Here is a 21,672-nt window from a genome sequence, read left to right as displayed (position 1 = left end):
ACCTCCCCTTTGCCCCTACACCAATTGCAGACTCCCCACCTGGTCCCCACCATCCCTAGCAGGGTCCTTCTCCACTTCCAACCCCACCCTCTACTGGCACACAGCAACCGCAATGGCTCCCTGGTCTCAGAATCCCCAGAGGCTCATTCATGTATGTCTTGTTCTTCCTCCCTTACTCATTCCACCCATTGTTCCTCCAATCATAATCTGAACATTTTTGTGCATTTAATGCTGATAGATTCACAATGAGCCTATCAGCATCAAGCATAGGAGAAAACAAGGTAAAAATAGAAAGATCTACAGATACTGTAAATCAGAAACAAAAGCCGAAGTCACTGGGAAAGCTCAGCAGATCTGGCAGCATCAATCGAGAGAAATCAGAGTTAACATTTCAGATCAAGTATCCCTTCCTCAGAATAGGCTTCTCAGAAAGGGTCACTCAACCCGAAACGTTAATCGATTTCACACCACAGATACTGCCACACCTGCTAAGCCTTTCCAGCAATTACTGCTTTTGTGTAGGAGAGTACAAGTATGTGATTGGAGATGCAGCTCATCAAATTTCCACCTATTCCACTTATGGAGGGATGTTTTCCCAATGGTCTACCACATACATAAATTTATGTCAGCATGTTGGGCATTTCAGGGGTGAATACATCTATTTCAGCATCAAGTCATATTTAGACATAGGAAGGAAATGAAAGTGGAAAACTGCATATTAGTGAAATTAATAGGAACAAAATTGCTGATCTGGAAGATTTTGATCATCACTTGCAAATTAGGACAAAGACGGAATAAATACGGGAATGGGAAAAGAATGTTTGAACTGCATAGAGGAGCATGCTACTAGTTAGCCTACCGAATGGATGGGTTGCTGGATCCAGTTATGAATAATTAAACAGAGCAGGCCAAAATACTAGGTGAACACGTAGTTCTGGACCAATGACCACAATATAAGCTTTAAGATTCAACTTTGGAAAAAAAGTACAAAAACCTCAATACAGAGGAACCTCGATGATCCGGCATTCGATTATCCGACTTTGGATTATCCAGCAAGATCGCAAGGTCTTCATGCTTAGCTAAACTACATTGTCCAGGAATTGATTAACCAAATGAAATACTCCTCACCCGTGTTCTTTGGATAACCAAGGTTCCTCTGTATTAGGCTGGTGTACCATATATTTCAGAAAGATGAATAAGTAAACTAGTGATGTGGAATGAGCAGTTCTAAAAAGGAGTCATACCAGACATGAAACATTAAATCGGCTTCTCTCTCTCCACAAATGCTGCCAGACCTCTGAAGATTCTCCAACATTGTGTATTTGTTTCAGCTTTCTAATATCCACAGTACTTGCTTTTACTGTGGAATGAGCAGTTTTGCATCGTTTTAAATGCAAAGATTTTCAAGGAAAACGGCTGGAGAAACATCCTCTCACACAATAACGTAGTTGTAAAATGCACTGCAGGGTTAATGGTGGGGGAAGAAATTGGCTTAACATTTATAATTAGGTTGGAAATATGGACAAAAGAGAAAGAAAATGTGAAGGGATCTGGAAACAGAATGAGGGTGACTAGAATGGGAGGCTAGCCTCACACCAACACAGCTTGGGCCAAATGGAACACTTCTGTGTCATAACGTCTCCACATTTTCCTAAAAAGCCCTTTTTTCTGACAGCAGATCTGTTCATACCATGCACTGCTCCACCTGCTGCCAGAACTCCTCTTTTTTGCCTGACGTGATGGTCTCCTTGGACAAGAAGGTCTCTGCATTATCTACCCATGTTTCCACGGCATCTGCATGTTTCTGCATTGAAAAGAATGAGAAATGATTGTCTCAATAATGATCAAAAATAAATACATTTGATTGGGGTTTCAATTATCATTTCACCTAATATGGCAGATGGGAGTTTTCAGCAAACTCAGAGGGAACATGGATGTACATGTTGAATCTGGAACTGAAGAAAAAAAATGATTCTCTTTCTCCTTATTTCTCTAATTCTTTCCTCTCCTGAAGGGAGACTAAAAAGAGATACCCCTCTCCAATACCATGTTAAAGCAACCACAACTCACGTGACTCTTGACAGTGAGCTTTGGAAAGCTTTTATTAAATCACATGGAGCAAAAGTAATCTATTCAGTTCTGCCTTTAGTCATCTCTCTGAATTGCCCCAATCTTGCTTAATGGTCAGGAAATTCTTGGATCACATTTTTTGTAATCGAACATGGAAATTCACTTTCTCATCAATCTCAATGACAGCAGCTGTCTAGGAAATCACTCTATTGTACTTAGAACATAAAAGAGGACAGAAACCAGAGAATCTCAGGATAAATAATCGGGCTGAAGTACAAAATATATATATTCTTTATGCCTCCCTTTATCTTACTGGTGTTATAAAAAAAAATTATGTCAAACCATCAATGGTGCACTAAACTTTAAGAAAATGCAACTAATTAAGTTTTTCTTTTTAAATTTGCATACATAAATCACAAATTTTAGCATGGAAAAATCTTTTAAAATGTTTTTTAAAGAACCATACAACTTCAACAATGGTTACTTTGGATCCTGCTAGCCTTAATATTTTGTACACAAGTTTACACCCATTCAAAATTAATAAAGATACAGGAAACAAGTGGTGAAACTGGCAGACAATTCAGGAGTGGGCCAAATGATCACAAAAATTTGAACTTAGTTATTTTTCAACGTCTAACCAAAATAAATTAGTCATGTGCAAATTTGTTTCAAAAATCAGCATAACATTCCGCTAATGTTTTAGTGATATCAAAATCACAGAATCCATATAGTGCAGATCGAGGCTATTTAGCCCATCAAGTTAGGAAAGGTTCTCTGAAGAGCCTCCACAGCCCTCTGCGGCAATGAGTTCCACAGATTAACAACCCTCTGATTGAAGAAATTCCTCTTTACCTCAATTCTAAAGGGTCATCCATTCCCTCTGAGGCTGTGCCCTCAGGTCCTAGTCTCTCCTACTAATGGAAATATCTTCTCCACATCCAATCTATCCAGGGTCCTCAGTGTTCTACAAGTTTCAATGAGATCCCGGCTCATCTTTCAAAAGTGCCGAACCACTCCTCATAAGATAGTATGGCAAGCCCGTCATCCCTGGAATCATTCTTGTAAAGCTCCTCTGGGTCCCTACCAACACTAGCACATCCTTCCTTAAATGTGGGGCTCAAAAATTGCTCACAATATTCGAAATGTGGTCACACCAGATTCTTACACCCCCTCCATCACAAGGTCAGAAGTGGGAATGTTCACCAAGGGTTGCACAATGTTCAGCACCATTCATGACTCCCTAGATACTGAAGTAGTCCATGTTCAAATGCAACAAGACCACAACAATATCCAGGCTTGGGCTGAAAGTGACAAGTGAGAGGCAATTTTTTTTTTTACACAGAGGGTGGTTCACATGGGTAATGAACTTCCTGAGGAAGTGAAAAATGCAGGTACAATTACAACAGTTAGAAGATGTTTGTACGAATAGAAAAGGTATGGAGAAATGTAGACCAGGGGCAGAAACGTGGGACTCATTTAGAATGCCTTGTACTCCCCCTGTACTGCATCAGAAGCAAGCTAACAGTTTAAAAATGTAAACATACACTGTAAGCATTGGCTTGATTCTTTCATTCAGCACTGAGAGAATGCTGCAGTATCAGAAGCTATATCTTGCACAATCGCATCCTATTGTTTGTCCTTGGCAGAGTGAGTCAAGAGTGTGGTGCTGGAAAAGCACAGCAGTTCAGGCAGCATCCAAGGAGCTGGAGAATCAACGTTTCGGGCATAAGCCCTTCATCAGGAATTATGCCCGAAACCTCGATTCTCTTGCTTTTCGGATGCTGCCTTACCTGCTGTGCTTTTCCAGCACCACACGCTCAACTCTGATCTCGAGCATCTGCAGTCCTCGCTTTCTCCTTCGTAGACTGAGACCTTATTCAACATTAATTTTGTACAGTCTCACTGACCTGAAATTGCTGCAGTTTGGATATAGTGTCTTCCAGTATCTGACAGTCACCCTGAAGTTTTGTCATCAGCCTTCTCCACCGTGTTTGAATTGCGTCCAATTCTAGGTTATACGTGTCCGGAGAAGACATCAGCTCCTCCCCCATGCTTTGAGTCTCAGCTGTGAGCTTATCCATTTCAGGCTGATGGCTTGTCAAATCATCTCGTAGAATCTGGGATGCGGAGAATGGAAGGATGTGGAGGAAGGAAGGGGTGGGGAAGGAGAAGGTGTAGAGGGAAGATAGAGGTGGAGGGAAGGGGGTGGAGGAGAAGAGGGGAACACAGAGGGGAAGGAAGGTGCAAAGGGGGGGCAAAGAAGGCAGGGGGCGTCAGTAGGTGGGGGTGGGGAAGATGGTGAGAGGTGGGAAGAGGATGAGGGGAGGGGGAGAGAGAGAGAAAGGGATGAGGGGAGAAAGACGGAGGAATGAAAGAGGGCAGAAATAAGTGAGACAGGAATGAAGGAGAGATAAAGAGACAGAGAATGGGTGGGGGGTAGAGAGACAGAGAATGGAGGGAGGGGTGACAGAAAATGGGGGAGAAGTGAGAGGAAATGGGAGCAGGGGAGAGAGAGCACGGGGGAAGGGCAGAGAGTGCACGGGAGCAGAGAGAGGGATCGGGGAGCAGAGAGAGCACGGGGGAGCAGAGAGACCATGGGGGGGGGGGGGCAGACAGAGAGCACGGGGGGGCAGAGAGAGCACGGGGGAGCAGAGAGAGCACGGGGGAGCAGAGAGAGCACAGGGGAGCAGAGAGAGCACGGGGGAGCAGAGAGAGCACGGGGGAGCAGAGAGAGCACGGGGGAGCAGAGAGAGCACGGGGGAGCAGAGAGAGCACGGGGGAGCAGAGAGAGCACGGGGGAGCAGAGAGAGCACGGGGGAGCAGAAAGAGCACGGGGGAGCAGAGAGAGCACGGGGGAGCAGAGAGAGAGCACGGGGGGGCAGAGAGAGCACAGGGGGGCAGAGAGAGCACAGGGGGGCAGAGAGAGCACAGGGGGGCAGAGAGAGAGCACAGGGGGGCAGAGAGAGAGCACAGGGGGGCAGAGAGAGCACAGGGGGGCAGAGAGAGCACAGGGGGGCAGAGAGAGCACAGGGGGGCAGAGAGAGCACAGGGGGGCAGAGAGAGCACAGGGGGGCAGAGAGAGCACAGGGGGGCAGAGAGAGCACAGGGGGGCGAGAGAGCACAGGGGGGCAGAGTGAGCACAGGGGGGCAGAGAGAGCACAGGGGGGCAGAGAGAGCACAGGGGGGCAGAGAGAGCACAGGGGGGCAGAGAGAGCACAGGGGGGCAGAGAGAGCACAGGGGGAGTAGAGAGAGCACAGGGGGAGTAGAGAGAGCACAGGGGGAGTAGAGAGAGCACAGGGGGAGTAGAGAGAGCACAGGGGGAGTAGAGAGAGCACAGGGGGAGTAGAGAGAGCACGGGGGAGTAGAGAGAGCACAGGGGGAGTAGAGAGAGCACAGGGGGAGTAGAGAGAGCACAGGGGGAGTAGAGAGAGCACAGGGGGAGTAGAGAGAGCACAGGGGGAGTAGAGAGAGCACAGGGGGAGTAGAGAGAGCACAGGGGGAGTAGAGAGAGCACAGGGGGAGTAGAGAGAGCACAGGGGGAGTAGAGAGAGCACAGGGGGAGTAGAGAGAGCACAGGGGGAGTAGAGAGAGCACAGGGGGAGTAGAGAGAGCACAGGGGGAGTAGAGAGAGCACAGGGGGAGTAGAGAGAGCACAGGGGGAGTAGAGAGAGCACAGGGGGAGTAGAGAGAGCACAGGGGGAGTAGAGAGAGCACAGGGGGAGTAGAGAGAGCACAGGGGGAGTAGAGAGAGCACAGGGGGAGTAGAGAGAGCACAGGGGGAGTAGAGAGAGCACAGGGGGAGTAGAGAGAGCACAGGGGGAGTAGAGAGAGCACAGGGGGAGTAGAGAGAGCACAGGGGGAGTAGAGAGAGCACAGGGGGAGTAGAGAGAGCACAGGGGGAGTAGAGAGAGCACAGGGGGAGTAGAGAGAGCACAGGGGGAGTAGAGAGAGCACAGGGGGAGTAGAGAGAGCACAGGGGGAGTAGAGAGAGCACAGGGGGAGTAGAGAGAGCACAGGGGGAGTAGAGAGAGCACAGGGGGAGTAGAGAGAGCACAGGGGGAGTAGAGAGAGCACAGGGGGAGTAGAGAGAGCACAGGGGGAGTAGAGAGAGCACAGGGGGAGTAGAGAGAGCACAGGGGGAGTAGAGAGAGCACAGGGGGAGTAGAGAGAGCACAGGGGGGCAGAGAGAGCACAGGGGGGCAGAGAGAGCACAGGGGGGCAGAGAGAGCACAGGGGGGCAGAGAGAGCACAGGGGGGCAGAGAGAGCACAGGGGGGCAGAGAGAGCACAGGGGGGCAGAGAGAGCACAGGGGGGCAGAGAGAGCACAGGGGGGCAGAGAGAGCACAGGGGGGCAGAGAGAGCACAGGGGGGCAGAGAGAGCACAGGGGGGCAGAGAGAGCACGGGGGTGGGGCAGAGAGAGCACGGGGGTGGGGCAGAGAGAGCACGGGGGTTGGGCAGAAAGAGCACGGGGGTTGGGCAGAAAGAGCACGGGGGTTGGGCAGAAAGAGCACGGGGGTTGGGCAGAAAGAGCACGGGGGAGCAGCAGAGAGAGCACGGGGGGGCAGCAGAGAGAGCACGGGGGGGCAGCAGAGAGAGCACGGGGGGGCAGCAGAGAGAGCACGGGGGGCAGCAGAGAGAGCACGGGGGGGCAGCAGAGAGAGCACGGGGGGGGCAGCAGAGCACGGGGGGGCAGCAGAGAGAGCACGGGGGGGGCAGCAGAGAGAGCACGGGGGGGCAGCAGAGAGAGCACGGGGGGGCAGCAGAGAGAGCACGGGGGGGGGGGAGAGAGATCACGGGGGGGGGGCAGAGAGATCACGGGGGGGCAGAGAGATCACGGGGGGGCAGAGAGATCACGGGGGGGCAGAGAGATCACGGGGGGGCAGACCGAGCACAGGGGGCAGAGAGAATATGGCAATGTGGCAGGAGAGAGTGAGAATGGGGTGGAGAGAGATAGAGAGGAATGAGAGAGACAAAGAGGGAAGTATGAGAAAGAGGAGTAGGGAAAAGGGAATGTGAGAGGGAGGGGTGGAGGGTAGAGGGGTGGAGGGTAGAGGGGTGGGGAGTGGAGGGAGTGGTGGTAAATGGAGAGAGGTGGGGACAGAAAGTAGAGTAGAGAGAAAGAAAATAGCCAGCAGGCAAAGGAGGAGTGGTGGGGTAGGAGAGTGTGCAACCGGAATGAAAAAGCATGTAAGGGAGTGAACAGGGAGAGCACAAACGTGCAGTAGAAAAGGAATGCAAAGGAGTAACAGAGTAGGGAAGGATTGACACAACAGGAAAATGAAGGGACAAGAGATAGAGACAGTTAAACGAGCATGTTACTGAATGATCTGTTCTAGCCAGGGTTGAGCAGTGATATTCTGTTTCGGAGCTAATAGGCCAAACTAATAACCAATCGAGTAATCTTGCAAAACACGAGTTTTAGGATTCTTAGGAGATGCTTTACTGCATCTCTATTAGCATGCAACTCCATTAGCATGCATCTCCAAGATTGATTACTTACTCTTTACTCCCTCAGGAAAGAAACAATCCAGAGTAAAACGTTCTTGAATTTGATGAACTGACACTCACGGAATAACCTTTCACACTAAGGAATTAATGTAACTAAGCAAAGTAGCCACAGTGCATTATAAACTTCTGATGATAACTAGGTGCTCCTTACCGCTGTGTATTTTAATGTATTCTGAGCAGCTTCCAGTGTAATAACTGTATTCCAATCTGATATAACTTGGGCCTCGGATCGGTCAAGCAACGTTTTCAGCGACTTTACAGCATCGACACTCCAAGGACTTTCTAACCCTTTCAATGAGGGAGATTACAAAAAGGCTCAGTGAAGAACTAAACTGCAGCAACAGTTATTAGCATCAAAAAATCAAATAACCCCAACTCAAAATTACAGGAAATATAACATTGCTGTGAGTGCTCAAATGCTTGGGACAACATCACTAATTTTAACAGCACCAATGTTAGAATGCATTCATCCTCCTGGGAGCAGATGCGGCGAAGGCGAAGGAATTGGGAATATGAGATGGCGTTTTTACAGGGGGCAGGGTGGAGGAGGTGTAATCTAGGTAGCTGTGGGAGTCAGTCGGTTTATAGTAAACGTCCGTGTTGATTCGGTCGTCCGAGATAGAAATGGAGAGGTCTAGGAAGGGGAGGGAGGAGTCTGAGACGGTCCAGGTAAATTTGAGGTCGGGGTGGAAGGTGTTAGTAAAGTGGATGAACTGTTCAACCTCCTCGTGGGAGCACAAGGTAGCGCCGATACAGTCATCGATGTAGCGGAGGAAAAGGTGAGGGGTGGTGCCAGTGTAGCTGCGGAAGATGGACTGTTCCACATATCCTACGAAGAGGCAGGCATAGCTGGGGCCCATGCGGGTGCCCATGGCTACTCCTTTGGTTTGGAGGAAGTGGGAGGATTGGGAAGAGATGTTGTTCAGAGTGAGGACCAGTTCAGTCAGTCGAAGGATGGTGTCAGTGGAAGGTTACTGGTTGGTTCGGCGGGAAAGGGAGAAGCGGAGGGCTTTGAGGCCTTTGTGATAGGGGATGGAGGTGTATAGGGACTGGATGTCCATGGTGAAGATAAGGCGTTGGGGGCCAGGGAAAATCATGGAGGAGGTGGAGGGCGTAGACCATCCATAACCTCAACACCTCAGGGGATCTCCCATCCACCGCCTCCAACTTCATAGTCCCACAACCCCGCACCGCCCGTTTCTACCTCCTGCCCAAAATCCACAAACCTGACTGCCCCGGCTGACCCATTGTCTCAGCCTGCTCCTGCCCCACCGAATTCATTTCTGCATACCTTGACACGGTCCTGTCCCACTTAGTCCAAGAACTCCCCACCTACGTTCAGGACACCACCCACACCCTCCACCTCCTCCATGATTTTTGCATCCCTGGCCCCCAATGCCTTATTTTCACCATGGACATCTAGTCCCTATACACCTCCATCCCCTATCACAAAGGCCTCAAAGCCCTCCGCTTCTTCTTTTCCCGCCGAACCAACCAGTACCCTTCCACTGACACCCTCCTTCGACTGACTGAACTGGTCCTCACTCTGAACAACATCTCTTCCCAATCCTCCCACTTCCTCCAAACCAAAGGAGTAGCCATGGGCACCCGCATGGGCCTCAACTATGCTTGCCTCTTCGTAGGATATGTGGAACAGTCCATCTTCCGCAGCTACACTGGCACCACCCCCCACCTTTTCCTCCGCTACATCGATGACTGTATCGGCGCTACCTCGTGCTCCCACAAGGAGGTTGAACAGTTCATCCACTTTACTAACACCTTCCACCCAGACCTCAAATTTACCTGGACCGTCTCAGACTCCTCCCTCCCCTTCCTAGACCTCTCCATTTCTATCTCGGACGACCGAATCAACACGGACGTTTACTATAAACCGACTGACACCCACAGCTACCAAGATTACACCTCCTCCCACCCCGCTCCTGTAAAAACGCCATCCCATATTCCCAACTCCTTCGCCTTCGCCGCATCTGCTCCCAGGAGGACCAATTCCAATACCGAACAACCCAGATGGCCTCCTTCTTCAAAGACCGCAATTTCCCCTCAGACATGGTTGACGATGCTCTCCACTGCATCTCCTCCACTTCCCGCTCCTCCGCCCTTGAACCCTGCCCCTCCAATCGCCACCAGGACAGAACCCCACTGGTCCTCACCTATACCCCACCAACCTCCAGATACATCGTATCATCCTTCGTCATTTCTGCCACCTCCAAACGGACCCCACCACCAAGGATATATTTCCCTCCCCACCCCTGTCAGCGTTCCGGAAAGACCACTCCCTCCGTGACTCCCTCGTCAGATTCACACCCCCCACCAACCCAACCTCCACTCCCGGCACCTTCACCTGCAACCACAAGAAATGCAAAACTTGTGCCCACATCTCCCCCCTCACATCCCTCCAAGGCCCCAAGGGATCCTTCCATATCCGTCAGAAATTCACCTGCACCTCCACACACATCATTTACTGCATCCGCTGCACCCGATGTGGCCTCCTATACATAGGGGAGACAGGCCGCCTACTTGCGGAACGTTTCAGAGAACATCTCTGGGACACCCGCACCAACCAACCCAACCGCCCCGTGGTGAACACTTTAACTCCCCCTCCCACTCCGCCAAGGACATGCAGGCCCTTGGCCTCCTCCATCGTCAGACCATAGCAACACGACGCCTGGAGGAAGAGCGCCTCATCTTCCGCCTAGGAACCCTCCAACCACAAGGGATGAATGCAGATTTCTCAGCTTTCTCATTTCCCCTCCCCCCACCTTTTCTCAGTCCCAACCCACAGACTCAGCACCGCCTTCTTGACCTGCAATCTTCTTCCCGACCTCTCCGCCCCCACCCCCTCTCCGGCCTATCACCCTCACCTTGACCTCCTTCCACCTATCGTATTCCCAACGCCCCTCCCCTAAGTCCCTCCTCCCTACCTTTTACCTTAGCCTGCTTGGCACACCCTCCTCATTCCTGAAGAAGGGCTTATGCCCGAAACGTCGATTCTCCTGCTCCTTTGATGCTGCCTGACCTGCTGCGCTTTTCCAGCAACACATTTTTAAGCTACAATGTATTAATCTCTGGCACCCATTATCCACAGAACCCAAGTTGGTCAGAAACTTTTGTACTGTTACTTAGTTTTAATTTCTGACAACCAAACAATATGAAGTAGAAATTCAAGAATTTTCATGAGCAGGACAACGTCCAGCATAGCTATTCACGCTCAATTCACCCTGGCAGTGGCCTCAACCCGTCCTGGACACAGCCCAGAAAACCACTATCTCTTGACATAATAGTTCACTGTAAATTTAAGATATAAAAATCATACACAGGAGAAGGCTATTGACCAATCAAGGCTGGTTTAATTTATTATCGTCACATGGACAGCACAGTGGCTCAGTTGTTAGCACTGCTGCCTCACAGCACCAGAGACCCAGGCTCGATTCCACCCTTGGGTGACTGTTTCCATGGAGTTTGCACATTCTTCCTAAGTTTGTGTGGATTTCCTCTGGTTGCTCCAGATTCCTCCCACAATCTAAAGATGTGCAGGTTAGATGGATGAGCCATGCTAAATTGCCCCTTGGGTGGGTAAGCTATGGGAAATGTAGGGTTACAGGGATAGGTCTGGGTGGGATGCTCTTCAGAGGATCAGTGTGGACTCAATAGGCCAAATAACCTGTTTCTACACTGTAGGGATTTTATGTACCAAGATACAATGAAAAGTATTGTTTTACGTGCTAACCAGATAAATCATACTTTACCTAAGTGCATCGGGGTAATAGAACAGAATGCATTACAGTGTGACAGCAACAGAGAAGGTGCAGAGAAAGATCAACTCTAATATATGAGAGGTCCATTCATAAGTCTGATAGCAGTGAAGAAACTGTTCTTAAACCTATTGTACGTGTTTTCAAACTTTTGCTGCTCATGGAAGAAGGTGGAAGAGAATATAACCAGGGTGGGAAGAGTCTTTGATTATATTGGTTGCTTTCCTGAAACAGCAGGAAGTATAGACTAAGTCAACGGAAGGAAGGCTGATTTTTATGATGGATTGATCTGCAATCACGATTCTATGTAATATCTTGCGGACTTGGACACAGTAGTTGCCATACCAAGCTGTGAGGCATCCGGATAGGATGCTTTCTATGGTGCATCTATAAAAATTGCAAAGAGTCATTGTGGGCATGCTGAATTTCCTTAAGCCTTCTGACGAAGTAGAGGTGTTGGTGCAGTTTCTTGACTGTAGCGTCATCATAGATGGTCCCTGGTAGATCATTGGTGATGTTTACTCCCAGGAACTTGAAGCTCTCAACCGCCTCCACCTCAGATAGGGCCTGCTCCACCATTTAACACTACCAAACCAATCTGATCGTAATCCTAACTCCTGCCTGTCCCCAATAACCTTGTACTCACTCATCAATCAAAATACTACCCGAACCATTGACCCAGCCTCCAATGTCCTCCCTATAAAGGAATTCCAAAGACCAAAGACTCTTGAAGAAGAAATTCCTCTCCCCTGCCCTATTCCAAATGGGAGATTCTATTTTTTATTGTTATTCATTGTGCAATGTGGGCAACGCTGGCTGGCCAACATTTTTTGCCCATCCTTAGTTGCCCTTGAGAACGTGGTGAACTATCTTCTTCACCTGCTGCGAGTTGACCTACAATACCATTAGGGAGGGAATTCCAGAATTCTGACCCAATGACAGTGAAGAAACAGCGATATATTCTGAGGTCAGGACAGTGAGTGCCTTCGATGGTAATTTGAAGGCGGTAGTGTTCCCATATATCTGCTGCCCTTGTCCTTCTAGATGGAAGTGGTTTTGGGTTTGGAAGGTACAAAGAACAAAGAAAATCTCCAACCCAGATACAGTCCCTTCGATTCTCCAAGCCTGAGCCGATCCAAATGTACTGTCTAAACCTGTCAGTCAATTCCTAAGCATTTGTATCCCTCTGCTCCCCACCTACACATACATCTGTCCAGATGCATCTTAAATGAATCTACCATGCTTGCCTCTACCACCTCTGCTGGCAATGTGTTCCAAACACCCACCATCCTCAGTGTGAAGTACTAGCCACGTGTATCCCCCTTAAACTTTCCACCTCTCACCTTGAAAGCATGACTTCTCGTTATTGAATCCTTCACCCTGGGAAAAAGCTTGTCTCTATCCACCCTGTCTATACCCTTCATGATGTTGTAAACCTCAATCACATCCCCCCTCAATCTCCTTTTTCCTCATGAAAATAAACCTAACCTACTCAACATCTCTTCATAGTTAGCACCTTCCATACCAGGCAACATCCTCGTAAACCTTCTCTGCACCCTCTCCAAATGTCCACATCCTTTTGGTAATGTGGCGACCAGAACTGTACACAATATTCCAAATGCGGCCAAACCAACGTCTTGTACAATGTTAACATACACAATACCCCGTCCGATGCAGGCAAGCATACCAGATGCCTTCCTGACCACTCTATCCACCTGTGCAGCAACCTTCAGGGTACAATGGACCTGCACTCCCAGATCTCTCTGCCCATCAACTTTTCCCAAGGCTCTTCTATTCATTGTATAATTCGCTCTATTATTAGACTTGCCTAAATGTATACCTTGCATTTGTCTGGACTGAAAGCCATCTGCCACTTTTCCGCCCAACTCTCCAGTGTATCTATATCCCCCTGTATTATCTGACAGTAATATCTGAGGATCTTTGGTAAATTTCAGCAGTGCATCTGTAGATAGTACACATTGATTCTACTGAGCATCGGTGATGGAGGGTGTGGATGCTTGTAGTGCCAATCAAGCAGGCTGCTTTGTACTGGATGTTGTCAAGATTTTTGAATGTTGCTGCAACTGCATTCATCCAAATAAGTGGGGAATATTCTATCACATTCCTGACTTGTGCCTTGTAAATGGCGGACAGGCTTTGGGGAGTCAGGTGGTGAGTTATTCACCACAGTATTCCTAGTATCTGACTTGGTCTTGTAATCACTGTGTTTATGTGGTGAGTCCAGTTTAGTTTCTGGTCTAAGATAATACCTAGAATGTTGATAGTGGGGGATTCAATGATGGTAACACCATTGAATGTCATGGGGTGGTGGTTCAATTGGCTGTTATTGGCGATGGTCATAGCCTGGCATTTGTGTAGCACAAATGTTACTTGCCACTTGTCAGTCTAAGCCTGGATATTGTCCAGAGCTTGTTGCATTTGAACACGGACTGTTTCAGTATCTGAGGAGTCGCAAATAGTGCTGAACATTGTCCCTATAATGGAGGGAAGGTCATTGACGAAAAGGCTGAAGATAGTTGGGCCTAGGATACGACCCTGAAGAACACCCTGGAGCTGAGATAACTGACCTCCAACAACCAAGACCATCTTCCTATGTGTCAAGTGTCACTCCAACCACCGGAGAGTTTGCCCCGATACCCATTGATTCCAGTTTTGCTAGGGGTCTCCTTGATGCCACACTCAGTTGGATGCAGCCTTGTGATCAAGGGTGGTCACCCTCACTTCACCTCTGGAATTCAGTTCTGTGGTCCAGATAGACCATTTAGGACAGAGATGAGGAGACATTTCTTCACCCAATGAATGGTGAGCCTGTGGAATTCATTACCACAGGAAGTAGTTGATGTCAAAACATTGAATGCACTCAAGACACGGCGAGAGGTAGCACTTGGGGAGAATGGGATCAAAAGTTTTATTTTAGATTACCTACAGTGTGGAAACAGGCCCTTCAGCCCACCGAAGAGTAACCCACCCAGACCCATTCTCCCTCTGACTAATGCATCTAACACTATGGGCAATTTAACATGGCTAATTCACCTGACCTGCACATCTTTGGACAGTGGGAGGAAACCGGAGCAGCCGGAGGAAACCCATGCAGACACGGAAGAATGTACAAACTCCAAACAGGCAGTCGCCAGAGGCTGGAATCGAACCTGGGACCCTGGTGCTGTGACGCAGTAGTACTAACCACTGCGCCACCGTGCCACCCATCAGGTTGTGGGGAGAAAGCAGAATTAGGGTACTGAGTTGGACGATCAGCCATGATAGTGATGATAGGCAGAGCAGGTTCAAAGAGCCTCCTCCTGCTTTCGTGTTTCTATGTTTGAACAAAGGCTGTATTGAGGTCCTGGCAGAACCCAAACTGGGCATTACTGAGCAGGTTATTGCTCAGCAGGTGCTCATTGACAGCACTGTTGATGATACTTTCCATTACTTTACCGATAATCAAGAGTAGACTGATGGGCTGGTAATTGGCCGGGTTGAATTTGTCCTGCTTTTTATTACAGCATATAATTGGGCAATTTTTCATATTGTCAGGTAGATACCAGTGTGTAACCTTGCAGTATCCAATGTCTCCAACCGTTTCTTGATATTACATGGAATGAATCAAATTGGCTGAGAAGTGATATCTGTAATGCTGGGGACCACTGGACGAGGCCGAGGTGGATCATCCACTTGGTATTTCTGGCTAAAGACTGCTGCAAAAGCTTCAGCCTTATCTTTTGCACTGATGTGCTGGGCTCTTCCATCATTTAAGATGGGAATATTTGTGGAGCATCCTCCTCCAATAAGTTGTTTAATTGTTCACCAACATTCACAACTAGATGTTGCAGAGTTTAGATCTGATCCGTTGGGATTGCTTAGTTCTATCACCTGTTGCTTATGCTGAACGTAGAACATAGAACAATACAGCACAGAACAGGCCCTTTGGCCCACGATGTTGTGCCGAACATTTGTCCTAGCTTAAGCACCTATCCATGTACCTATCCAATTGCCGCTTAAAGGTCACCAATGATTCTGACTCTGCCACTCCCACAGGCAGCGCACTCCATGCCCCCAACACTCTCTGGGTAAAGAACCTACCCCTGACATCTCCCCTATACCTTCCACCCTTCACCTTAAATTTATGTCCCCTTGTAACACTCTGTTGAACCCGGGGAAAAAGTTTCTGACTGTCTACTCTATCTATTCCTCTGATCATCTTATAAACCTCTATCAAGTCACCCCTCATCCTTCGCCGTTCCAATGAGAAAAGGCCTAGAACTCTCAACCTATCCTCGTATGACATATTCTCCATTCCAGGCAACATCCTGGTAAATCTCCTCTGCACCCTCTCCAAAGCTTCCACATCTTTCCTAAAGTGAGGCGATCAGAACTGCACACAGTACTTCAAATGTGGCCTTACCAAGGTCCTGTACAGCTGCAACATCACCTCACGACTCTTGAATTCAATCCCTCTGCTAATGAACGCTAATACACCATAGGCCTTCTTACAAGCTCTATCCACCTGAGTGGCAACTTTCAAAGAGCTATGAACATAGACCCCAAGGTCCCTCTGCTCCTCCACCTTACTAAGAACCCCACCGTTAACCCTGTATTCCGCATTCTTATTTGTCCTTCCAAAATGGACAACCTCACACTTGACAGGGTTGAACTCCATCTGCCACTCCTCAGCCCAGCTCTGCATCATATCTAAGTCCCTTTTCAGCCGACAATAGCCCTCCTCACTATCCACAACTCCACCAATCTTCGTTATCTTATGCTGCTTGACATACAAGTCACCCTGTTTGTTTGCTTCGCCAGGTTGACACCTCATCTTCAGGTTTGCTGGCTGCTGCTCCTGGCATGCCCTCCTGCACATCCAGTAAACGAGGGTTAATTCCCTGGCTTGATGGCAATGGTTACGTTTGAGATATACCAAACCGTGACATTCCAAATTGCGCTGACGTACAATTCTGCTCCTGTTGATCGCTCACAATGCCTCATAGATACCCCGTCTTGAGTTGCTAGTTCGAAGTCTGTCCCATTTAGTACAGTGATAATGTTGCACAACACAACGGAGGTCATTCTCGATGTGAAGACTGGACTTTGTATCCACAAGGACTGTGCAGTGGTCATTCTTACTGATACTGTCACATTCAGATGCATCTGCAGCTGGCCGATTGGTTAGGATGAGGTCACATATGTTTTACCCTCTTGTTGGTTCTCTCACCACCTGCCGCAAACTCAGTCTAACAGCTATATCCTTTAGGACCTAAACAGCTCAATCAGTGTCACTGCTGCCGAGTCACTCTTGATGGTTGACCATGAAAGTCCCCACCCAGAGTATATTTTGTGCCCTTTGCCATTCTCAGTGCTTGCTCCAAGTACTGTTCAACTTGGAGGAGTATCAATTCATCAGTTGAGGGAGGACCATACGTGGTAATCAGCAGGAAGTTTCCTTGTCCATGTTTAATTGGAAACCATGAGACTTCATGGGGTCTGAAGTCAATGCTGAGGATTCCCAGGCCAATTTCCTCCTGATTGTATTCAAACAGTGCGAAAGTGAGGACTATAGATGCTGAAGATTAGAGTCGAGAGCATGATGCTGGAAAAACACAGCAGATCAGGCAGCACCTGACGAGTAGGAGAGTCGACGTTTCAGGCAAAGAGCCTCATTCCTGATGAAGAACTTTTGCCCCAAAAGTCAACCCTCCTGCTCCTCGGATGCTGCCTGACCTGCTGTGCCTTTCCAGCACCACACTCTCCACTGTATTCAAACTGTGCTGCCACCTCTGTTAGGTCTGTCCTGCTGGTGGGACAGGACATATTTAAAGTATATCCACACTGTGCCTCCTTATTCTTGATTGCCCAATGAGGGCCAACATTGTCCCAGCATCTACCCTTGCTGCAAGTTAAGTTATAGACAAAAGTGTTTTGGAAGCCCTTAAGTTCGCAGAGATAGAATGTGAGACACCAGTGAGGAGTTCAAAAGAATAATCAAACCTAAAGGTAACAAAGACATAGATAAGGGTTTCAGCAAAAAATTATTTGAGTCAAGGGTGATGTTGGATGACATTCTGGTGGTGGAAATAAGCAATCTCAGACATATAGTGAAGATGCAGTTGGAAGCTCATCATATTGTTAAATATGACACCAAAATTGCAAACACATTTGTTTCAAGTTAAGAGTTTCAGGAAAAGGAATAGAGTCAGTAGCTAGGGAAAGGAATTTGGAGTGAAGAATGAAAACAATAGCTTCCAACTATTTAATTTACTTAATTGAAATCTGCTCACCCAATGCTGGATGTCAAACAAGCAGTCTAACGATTCAACAACAGTGCAGTAGTTGTAATGGGGTGGGGTCAGGTAGAGCTAGGCATCAATGTACATGCAAACTGAAACTGTGATTTTGGATGTGTATTCGAGGGAGAAATTGGAGGGGGCCAAGAATAAACTGTTGAGACATAAAGTAATGGCGATGGAGTCGGGGGGGGGGGGGGGGAGAACCCATTGCAAATTATTTTCTGATTACAATTTGATACGTAAAATTAGAAGCAGTCAATAGTAGAACAAACTTTCCAAACCCAAGGAAGGATATGAAGTTGGTGTAGCACAGATTCACCAACCCATTGACTTTTGAGGAATGATTGGAGAAACTCGGTTGCAATCCAGTGAGTTTAGAAATCTGGCACAATCAAGGTCTTATAAATGATAAAGGGATGTGGGCAGGTAGATACATAGACACTATGTCTTCTAGCAGATCAATTTAGAATAAAAGGGCATTGTGTTAAAATGAGTGATACGCCAGCACTTTTTCACCCAAGAATTACAATGGAAACATGGAACTTTCTTCCTAAATACTGTGGATGCCGAGGATCAAGTGAAACCAATAGGTTTTTGTAAGCTGTTGATAAAGAGATATGGAACAAACAAATATAAATAAAGCTGAGGTACAGAACAACAATGATCTCACAGCAGAGCAGCTAATTAGCCTATTCCTGTTCTTACATCCATCAACACTTTCACAAACTGAAACATAGATATGACAAAAATGCATCAGTTAGTAAGAAACGTGACAGTAACTTCACAGTTTTCTTCAGGATAATCTTATGCAGACTCACCGAATTGTACATGGTGCTTGCTCTGTAGTTTCTGCAGAAGTGACCTGAATCGGTTATTGAAATTACTAAGGTCTTCCTGGAGGAAGCTTGGAGCTTCAGGCTCATTGCTAAGGACTTCTCCATGAGCTAGCAATTTCTTTACTAGCGGAGCTATTTCATTCAGTTGGCTGATTTCATACTGCAGAGAAAGAAAGTATAAGGTCTAAAACAACAATACATTTTAATGGAGCTACATCTTTCTGTACTGTAAAAGAATAAGCCAAATTGTTTATTTTGTAAATGCTTCCTTCCAACCTGACCAATTTTATTGCCAATTTAATTGCAATTGTAAGAACCAGAATAATTGGTATCAAGACCAAGAAATGGGCTGCAAATTACTGCAATAATAGAGATTAGTTGTAACATAAGAATTAATTTAACTTCCTTTCATATTTAGTTCAATTTTGATCCAGATTTGATCCAAGATCAATGATGTGCACTCTATCTCTGGTGTGCAAGGATGCTTGCCAAATTACATTATAGTTTTCAAGAATCAGTCTTCAATATTCCTAATTCCAACCAGAGTTAACGCATTAAGTAAATGCAGTAGGTTTATGACAATAATCCATTGTTCCTTTTTCTTTCCTTTCAAAGATTGTTAAGAGTGACTGGCTTGACATTTACTTTCCTCTTATCTCTCAAACCAGATTTCCTACAGATGTACCCATGAACCCATATAATCCTACATCTGCCAGCAAGATCAAAACAGGTAAAGTACAGCTGTCTAAAAAGAGCACACTGGCGTGAAAGCTGTACTTTAGAAACTGAGCACACCACTGTTAACTTGGTGACTTTAAAAAATGGTCTAACTGAAGAATAATTTCCAAAGAAAGGTAATTGAGAGGCCATTAAAAGCGTGATAGCTAGAGTTCAAGTTCTATCCATTCCTGAGAGGGTGAAGAGTAAGTTGGCAGGAATAGGGAACCCTGAATGACAAGAGATATTGAGGCTTTGACCTCAATAAGGAGGCGTGGTTCAGGTACAGGCATCTGGGATCAAGGGAGTCCCTGAGGTATATAGGGAACGCACAAAGGAACCTCGATTATCCGAATCACGGATTATCCGAAGAAGATCTCAAGATTCCGATAGAAACATTACATCAAAGACGTGTTTCCAATACTGATCCTGTCTTTTGTTTATGGCTTAGTGAAATGCTGCAGAGAATAGTCCTGAACATCGATGATTGCCCATCCCCAAATGATCGATCGATCGATTGATCTCTCTCTTTCTCTCCAACACTTTCTCTGGAGTTCTACATAGGGGGGTACCCTAAACCACCCTTCCCCTGATAATCTCCCCAATGTTGTCCTCTACAGGGCAAAGGTAGGACTTGTCAAAAGGTTGCATTAAAGAGTTGTATGTGTGGCTATTTTAAGACTCACCATCCCAAAGGCAGCAGCAGTCTTGCTGTTGGTGTCCAGTCCAGCTGCCTGGAGGAGAGGGGGGGGCGCGGGGGGAACAGTGGGTGGGAGCAACCGCGCAATGTGCTGCTGCCTAGTCTCCTGAACAGGGAGCGGATTTAGCAAGTGCTCGCTGTGTCAATCCCATTGAACTGATTGGGGGGGGTCAGCAATGCTACAGGTCCCTTACATTCAAGTGTGTCTGCTCAGAAACAAACCCTGACACAGAGACAGAGACAGAGACAGAGAGTGTGTGTGTGTGTGTAAGGCAGACAGAGCGAGGAAGAAGGAAACTTCACAGAGGAGAGGCATTCGATCAATTATCCGAATAGCCCGCCCATCTCATTTAGATAATTGAGGTTCCTCTGTAGTGGTTTAAAGAAGATAAAAATTAGGAGGGCGAAAAGGGGGCATGAGATAACTTGGCTGAGAAGATTAGGGTGAATCCAAAGAGGTACTTTAAATGTATTAAAGGAAAAAGAATAACAAGAGAGAGAATAGGACTCCACAAGGACCAAAGTGGACATTTATGTGTAGAACCGCAGGAGTTCAGCGAGATCCTCAATCAATATTTCTCCTCTGTTTACACCATGGCAGACGACATGAAGACTTCAGAACTTGGCAAAGGTAGTGGTCATATCTTGGGGGCAGTCCATTTCACAGAACAGGAGGTATTGGATGTATTAGAATGTATGAAGGTGGATAAATGTCCTGATCCTGACAAGAAATATCTAAAACACTGCAAGAAGCTAGAAAAGAAATGGCGAAGGCCTGGCTGATATTTTTGCATCATTGTTAGCCACGGGTGAGGTGTCAGAAGACTGGAGGGTAACGAATGTTGTGCCACTATTCAAGAAGGGCTGCAAAGAAAAGCCTGGGAACTATAGACCAGTATGCTTAACACCTGTGGCGGATAAGTTACTCGAGAGGATACTGAGGGATAAGATATACATGCATTTGGAAAGACAGAGTTTGATTAGGAATAGTCAGCATGATTTTCTTCATGGGAGATCATGCTTCAAGTTTGTTAAGCGTTCTTTGAAGTAGTGACCAGGAAGGTTGATGAGGGCAGAGCGGTATTTGGATTTCAGTAAGGCCTTTGATAAGGTGCCACAAGGTAAGCTTCTCTGGAAGGTTAGATTGCATGGAACCCGAGGAGAGCCGGCAAATTGGTTACAAAATTGGCTTGATAGTAGGAAACAGAGGGTAATAGGGGAATGATGCTTGTCAGACTGCAGGCCTGTGACTAGTGGAGTGCCTCAGTGCTGGGCCCATTACTGTTTGTTGTCGGTATGAATGATTTGGATGAGAACATACAAAGCATGGTCAGTAAGGAGAAAGTGAGGACTGCAGATGCTGGAGATCAGAGTTGAGTGTGTGGTCCTGGAAAAGCATAGCAGGTCAGGCGCATCTGAGGAGCAGGAGAATTGATGTTCTGGGCATAAACCCTTCATCAAGAATGACACCTGTGGGCTGGGGGAGGGGATACTGAGAGATAAATTGGAGGAGGATGGCGTTGGGAGACAAGGTAGCTAAGAATGTAATAGGTAGATGAAGGTGGAGGAGAAGGCAATAGATCGTTGAGGAAGATGGAGCAGACAGATAGGACAGGCAATGGACAGGTCAAGAGGGCGAATTACAGGCTTGGGACTGGGATAAGGTGGGGCAAGGGGAAATGAGGAAACTGATGAAATCCACATTAATCCCCTATGGTTGCAGGATCCCAAGGCAGAGAATGAGGCTTTCTTCCTCCAGGCGTC

At 47.3% G+C, this 21,672-nt stretch overlaps 1 protein-coding gene across 1 annotated transcript in view; it reads right to left on the bottom strand.

The window, feature by feature from the left end:
- Nucleotides 1-21,672, bottom strand: part of utrn (utrophin) — a 686,012-nt gene that overhangs the window by 462,987 nt on the left and 201,353 nt on the right. Inside the window, exons 20-23 of the mRNA XM_087991761.1 lie at nucleotides 18,474-18,651; nucleotides 7,732-7,868; nucleotides 3,978-4,187; nucleotides 1,691-1,804 (exon numbers count right to left, since the gene is read on the bottom strand). Of these exons, the coding sequence (XP_087847887.1) occupies nucleotides 1,691-1,804; nucleotides 3,978-4,187; nucleotides 7,732-7,868; nucleotides 18,474-18,651 (639 nt within the window). The remainder of the gene's footprint in view (nucleotides 1-1,690; nucleotides 1,805-3,977; nucleotides 4,188-7,731; nucleotides 7,869-18,473; nucleotides 18,652-21,672) is intronic.

The sequence above is a fragment of the Chiloscyllium plagiosum genome, unplaced genomic scaffold (genome assembly GCF_037043375.1).
Source record: "Chiloscyllium plagiosum isolate Xiang-an unplaced genomic scaffold, Cpla_swu_hap1 HiC_scaffold_10, whole genome shotgun sequence".
NCBI classification, from domain to species: Eukaryota; Metazoa; Chordata; class Chondrichthyes; order Orectolobiformes; family Hemiscylliidae; genus Chiloscyllium; species Chiloscyllium plagiosum.
This window is presented reverse-complemented; position numbering and strand designations above follow the sequence as displayed.